This window comes from Rutidosis leptorrhynchoides, chromosome 5 (genome assembly GCF_046630445.1).
Source record: "Rutidosis leptorrhynchoides isolate AG116_Rl617_1_P2 chromosome 5, CSIRO_AGI_Rlap_v1, whole genome shotgun sequence".
NCBI classification, from domain to species: Eukaryota; Viridiplantae; Streptophyta; class Magnoliopsida; order Asterales; family Asteraceae; genus Rutidosis; species Rutidosis leptorrhynchoides.
In genome coordinates, this window is record NC_092337.1 from 19,198,026 (window position 1) to 19,204,776 (window position 6,751).

At 32.6% G+C, this 6,751-nt stretch overlaps 1 protein-coding gene across 1 annotated transcript; it reads left to right on the forward strand.

The window, feature by feature from the left end:
- Window positions 1-1,325: 1,325 nt before the first annotated feature.
- LOC139850719 (membrane-anchored ubiquitin-fold protein 3-like) lies at window positions 1,326-6,279 on the forward strand. The gene is made up of 4 exons (XM_071840274.1): window positions 1,326-1,670; window position 1,916; window positions 2,129-2,299; window positions 5,608-6,279. Exons 1-4 carry the CDS (start codon window positions 1,542-1,544, stop codon window positions 5,694-5,696), a joined length of 390 nt encoding a protein of 129 aa, XP_071696375.1. The 5' UTR covers window positions 1,326-1,541; the 3' UTR covers window positions 5,697-6,279.
- The last annotated feature ends 472 nt before the right edge of the window (window positions 6,280-6,751 follow it).

The window sequence follows — 6,751 nt, forward strand, 5'->3', positions numbered from 1 at the left end:
GTTTGTTTAAACGAATGACATGTTTTAGGTATTAAGTAAATGTAAATGCTAAAGTCATTAGTTTAATGACCCGTAAAATCACCGATTCCGACTAAAAAACTTGTTGTTGTCTTTACAAACATATTGCGACATGTATTTTCGCATACATATATAACGTAATTAATCTCGTAAAAAGAACATATATTTGAATATTAAAGATATATTAATAATAATTATAATAATAATAATAATAATAATAATAATAATAATAATAATAATAATAATAATAATAATAATAATAATAATAAAGTTTGCTTAAAAATTAAGCATTTACATTTTTAATAATAATTAATAATTATTCGTAATAACAAATGTCTCTTAAAATAATTTATTTTAATTATAAAATAAATAGATTTATGACATCATCTTAAGGGCTTAGATTTTTTTTCTTTTAATTTTTTCATAACAAAGTAATTAGCTTAATAATGAAATCATCATTATAGTATTTTAATAGAAACTATAGATTGTATATCTAAAGTTGAAATGGGAAGGTGGAAGTGGACTGAATAAAAAAAAAAAAAAAAAAAATGTGTTGCCTTGTTTCAGGTACCATGACACCTATTCCTTGGTAAAAAGAGAGATCCACACCCCACCCATCACTCACAAATTGCAATCCAATCAAACAAGAATTCCCCATTTGGCATAATATTGGTGACTCCAAGGTTGGAGAATTCGGATCTCAGGGAGATCTCGTTTGGACTTTTTTAGGGAAATCTTGGCATCTCGGAATAATCTTGGGGAGATCTCGGACGTTGACTTACGTTGACTTTATAGTTTTTTTAATAAAAATATACATAAAAACATAAATATATGCATATTTATATACGTTTTTACTAGATTTTACAAAAATATCCGAGAAATGAGCGAGAAAATTTTAGAAATTACGAATTTCACAAGAAAATCTTATAAATTAGCAAGTAAATCTTACAAAATTGGCAAGAAAATTCGAGAAATCGTAGCTTTGACTAAGTTTGACTACGTTGATCGAAAAATCTCGAGAGATGAACATCTCGTCTCGGTTGCCTTCTAAAAACGAGATCTCGGGAGATTTACAACACTGGCCGACTCCAATCAAGGGTTTTGTCTTCTTTATTTTATTTTAATTTTTTTTTTTTTTTTTTGCAAAAAGATATTTTATTAATATGGCCCAAAATCCAGATCAAAATACAAAAAAGCATACAAAGGCAATAGCCTAAACCCCTAACATCAGAATAGCAACAGCACTTTCAATGCTCCTTTCCACTCCACTGCACTTTCCAAATAAAGAAGACAAATTTTCCAACTTCATATAAATTTTCCAACTTCACCCTCGTAGTTCTTGTTTCGCCCCTTTGTTTAATTCTATTGAAACCCACACAAAAAAAAACTCTGCCTGATCTATTAATTTCTAGTGAAAAAATCATGGGGTTCTTTTGAATTTTGTTTTTGAGCTGTCCAAATTGAAAAAGGCTGTGCCTTTTTTATTAAATTCAACTTGGTTATGCAAATTTGAGGTGGATTAAATGGCGACTGAAGAACTGAGTGAAGTCAAATTTAGGTTATCTGATGGTACTGATATTGGACCAAGCAAATTCGGTCCAATTACAACTGTGGGATCTTTAAAAGAGCAAATTATTTCACAATGGCCAAAGGTAAATCAATTTCATCGTATATTACATCTTTTTATAATTTTTGATTTTAGAATGTTTCTCTACTGTTTATTGCTGTATTCTAAGATTCTTTATTGTCCGTTAGTTGTATTTGGTTAAGTTAGTGATACCTTGATTTTGATTTTTGTTGTTCTTATTCTTTTGTTGGTAATAAATCTTGGATTTGAATGTAGACAAATCATTTACTGATGCCGATTCTAATAATCAGAATTCGAAAATTGGAACAGGGTTAGTAGATATTGACTGTACAACTTCAGTTAATTTTGTGCAAGAACTTTATATGTTGTTTCTCATTTCCTAATTTATATTTCATGATAACTTGATCTTTTATATGTTTTATAATGTCATCCGAAAACCGTATACTTCATGATAATTTGATCTTTCTTATGTTATATATTTTAAAGTTTTATTCTCACAGCAATCTTTATGTTTTTTGGCAGATAAAGAAAATGGTCCTAAAAAAATAAATGATGTGAAGCTAATTAATGCTGGAAAGATACTGGAAAACAACAAAACTCTTATTGAATCAAGATCTACGGTTAGTGAAATCCCGGGAGGTGTCATCACTATGCATGTTGTTGTTCGCCCTCCAAAGGCTGACAAAACCAATGGTAAATTGCTCAATGACAAAAAAAGTTTTCACAGACAAATTTTTTTTTTTTTTTTGGGTAAGCGAGGAAACCCTCCTATAAACGAGCACATTGGCTCCCCCATAGAAGGTAAAACCTCAGGTAATCAAGCCCCCCGAGCGCCAGACCTGGTACCGGGTGAATTGCGCATTATGCGCACCCTCTAGTCACACTCTCTTTTTGAACAATTTGGCATAGCCAAGGATTGAACCCGGGTGGTGTGCTTCATTGGGCAACTCGGTGGCCACTCAAGCAAGCCTGAGTGGTTTCACAGACAAATTTTTAATTTCATGCTTTCTTGAATTTGAAATGTAATCTGTAGTACCTTATAATGGGTACAAATCATAATCGGTAATCCTTTGTGTGGGTTAAATATGTCAGGTCAGTTTGACCTGAAACCCTTCCTGCCCATTTTGGCATGATAAATATAGCTCTATTTAAACAATTAATGTGTACCCAAGGAGTAATTTTTAATTTGTATGCATTAATTAGTAGACCAACTTTTTTTCTTACCAAATTGGCCTAACTTACTATGAATGCAAATAGGGAATTATATACACCACATTCAAATGCCATTTTGTGTGTGTTTTTATGTTTATTCGTTGACATCAAAATGGGAACCATACTTGAAGTCCGTGAACTTTGACGTACTTCCATGTATAACATATATAAATTTTATCTCAAGTGAGACCAAGCTTCAAGCTTTCTAAATATTACACGATGAGGGTTAGCATAATACTCCAATTTATTGAAGAGTTGGAGTTTATACGTAGGTTTCTCGCTTTATTTTGTCATTGAAATGACACATATATAGTTATATAAACTTGAACGGTTAGTTAATAATTTTTATCAAATTGCATTTCTAAGCATTTAGATATTAAATATTTAACATTTATAACCATTTAAATATTATGACAGGTTATCTAACAATATACGCTCCGTTCAGGTATATTTGTTTGTGTGGCGATGAGGAGAGTTTCATTGTTTCAATAACATTAACGTATATCGTAAACCATAATAATAAACATGAAAAATGACCAACATCGGATTTGAAATCCCTCACATATCCAAAGGATATTGAAATTCCGTGTTAATGGGATTTCCCAAATCCCTTCCAAACAGGGGCGGATCTATAGTCTGTCAAGTGGTTGCACGGGACACCACTGAAATACACGGGACACCACTGAAATACACGATGCAGTGGAAATTTTTTGGGTTTTTAACTAGTGATACCAGTAGATAGTGTAAATTTTTGTGTGTGACACTGCTGAAATAAGCTATCTAATAGAATTTTTTTTTTTTTTTTTTTTGGTTTTAACTGATGACACCAGTGACCACCATTCCTAGATCCGTCACTGCTTCCAAACATCTCTAACCAAACATAGGATTTCATGGGAATCAAATTCAACGAAAATCCTAAAACCCAAACGCACCCTAAATTTCAACCAAAATACTTTACATAAAATCTCTTAATTTTGGACTTGTAATTTTCATAATATACATACATCGAAACAGATCGTACATTAAATCTATCACCTATACCTGGTTCATCTCAGTTTGTACGACCATCGGTTATGGTGCCGGATTTCATCTTCAACATCTCATATCTGAATTTCCGGCCAAAATCTTGAACCACCGACCCGCAACACTCATTTTGGTTTCGACAAAGTAGTAGCACTCCATTTCCATTTTTTCATATGGTTTTTGCTTTTGGTCTGCTTTGCTTACAAGGAAAATAAAGAGAAGATAGAAGACAAGAGCTTCTATTGGTATTTTTATTCTTTTCTTGTTCTTTTGTTATTCTGTATTATTTTTTGAGGTCATTTAATTATTTGATGTAAGGTCTGGAAATGAATTTTTTTGGTTATTGTGCTTCTCATTTGTCTTTGTTTTTTTGAAGTTATTATCACTCATTGATCCATTATAAACTGGATTTCAAGAAATGGATTTTTTTGGTTTGCTCAGATATGTAGTTTTGTATGCATGTGGTGTATATGTAAATTTATATCTTTGAAAAATATGTTTTAATTTGGCTTAATTTCAGTACAGATGTTAGATTCGTGTGTATGAGGTCTTATTTTTTAGTTTAATTAAACATAATCAATTAAACTAAAAAAATAAAAAATTAGACCTCAAACACACGAATCTAACATTTGTACTAAATCAAGCCAAATTAAAACATACTTTTCAAATATATATATTTTACATATACACCACATGCATACAACACTACATATTTGAGTAAACCAAAAAAATCCATTTCTTGGAATCAGTTTACAATGGATCAATAGGTTATAATAACTTAAAAAAAAAAAACAAATACAAATGGGAAGCATAATAACCAAAAAAAATCCATTTCTAGACTTTACATCAAATAATTAAATGACCTCAAAAAATAATACGGAGTATTAAAAGAACTAGAAAAGAACAAAAATATCAATAGCTGCTCGTGTGTTCTATGTTCTCTTTATTTTCCTTGTAAGCAAAGCAGACCAAAAGCAAAAATCAGATGAAAAAATGGAAATGGAGTGCTACTACTTTATCGGAACCAAAAGTGAGTGTTGAAGGTCGGTGGTTCAAGATTGTGGCCTGAAATTCAGACATGAGATGTTTATGAAATTCGGCACCACAACCAAGGGTCGTATAAACTAAGATGAATCAAGTATAGGTGATAGATCTTAGTGTACGATCTGTTTGGATGTATGTATGTTATGATAATTACAAGTCCAAAATTGAGAGATTTCATGTAAAGTATTTTGATTAGGATTTAGGGTGTGTTTGGTTTTTTAATGTTTTCGTGGGATTTGATTCCCCATGAAATCCTATGTTTGGTTAGAGATTTTTGGAAGCAGTGACGGATCTAATTGGTTGTCACCGGTTAAAACCCCAAAAAATATTCTACTAGATAGCTTATTTCAGTGGTGTCACACAAATAAAATTACACTATCCACTAGTATCACTAGCTAAAACCCAAAATTTTCCACTGCATCGCTTATTTTAGTGGTGTCCCATGCAACCACTGGACACACTATAGATCCGCCTCTTTTTGGAAGGGATTTGGAAAATTCCATTAACACGGAATTTCAAAATCCTTCGGATATGTGAGGGATTTCAAATCCGATGTTGGTCATTTTTCATATTTATTTTTATGGTTAACGATCTGCGTTAATGTTATTGAAACTCTCCTCATCGTCAAACAAACAAATACACCTGAGCGGAGCGTATATTGCTAGATAACTGATATTGCACATTTCTCATATATTTATCATGGCAATATCCTTCATTTTTAGTCCATTTGGAGACGGTTTTGGTCTTTATTCGCGATAATTGGGAAGATTATGATTCGAGAGCCGAGAAGATCTTTTATACGCCTTTTTGATCATTTTGAGGTATGTTCCATGTTATTTTATTAGCGGTGCCTTAATATGATGAAGCAATGAGGTTTTAGGCATTTTTATGGTGTAAAATGATGAAGAATCTGTGCAAGTACTAAGCCGCAGCGCGGCCAGAAGGCCCGCGGCGCGGGTTATGCCTAATTTTGAGGGTCGAGCATTGTGAAAAAGGTTGGATTCTGGCTACGTTTTAAGCCGCGGCGCGGCTGTGAGGCCCGCGGCGCGTGTCGCATCTGGGTCGAATTTTGGGGGTATAAATAGGGAAATAAAACCCTAACTTTGGATCACTTTTTATCCTGACGAATTCCAGCAATTTTGGGGCGATTTTTAGTGATTTTTGGGGAATCCCAACATCATCTAATCAACTCAATCATTCCGGAAACACGTTTTGATTCGTCAATCGTTCAAGATCAAGATTTCAACTAGGTTTAATTCTTATCAACAATAATGAATTATCTTAATTGTTTGTTTTTGATTTCTTTTGTTGCCATGGTTATTGGCTAGTTATCTTAATGTTTGTCTAGACTCATAAACCTATGTATTGGATGCTACTTATCAGTTATTCTTTTAATTAATGATGATTTGATGTTTGAATTAAAGAACGATTCTTATTAAAGCTATTTTTCGATTCAATTGGTTGTGTATTTGTTTGATCGGACGAGAGTTCATTAATTTAATACATAAATTTACAATTGGTTTGTCTTAATTGATTGTTTGCTTACTCGGAGACGAGAGTAAATTGAATTCAAAAGGCTGGACGAAATAGGGGTGAATTATACGCAACGAGAGTTGGTGTGATTGTGATTCGAGTCTTCATCTCAGTCGAAATATTTGGTCACAATTAGGAGGTCTTAGGCTACGGGGAATTCCGTGTCGTGTAATCTTAATTGAAGTGTTTGCGCTGGAGAATTCCAGGTGAAACGACTAGATAATTTACATAAGTTAGATAATAGCTGGGGCTTAATCTAAATGCATCCAATACTAGGTGTAAAAGGTCTAGACAAACATTCGTTCTCCTATTTGTTTACAACTATCTTATTTT

Coding starts and splice junctions, on each gene's coding strand:
- LOC139850719 (XM_071840274.1), top strand. CDS start 1,542: ATGGCGACTGAAGAACTGAGTGAAGTCAAATTTAGGTTATCTGATGGT. Junction 2,300..5,607: donor AAAGGCTGACAAAACCAATG/GTAAATTGCTCA, acceptor CTTCATTTTTAG/TCCATTTGGAGACGGTTTTG.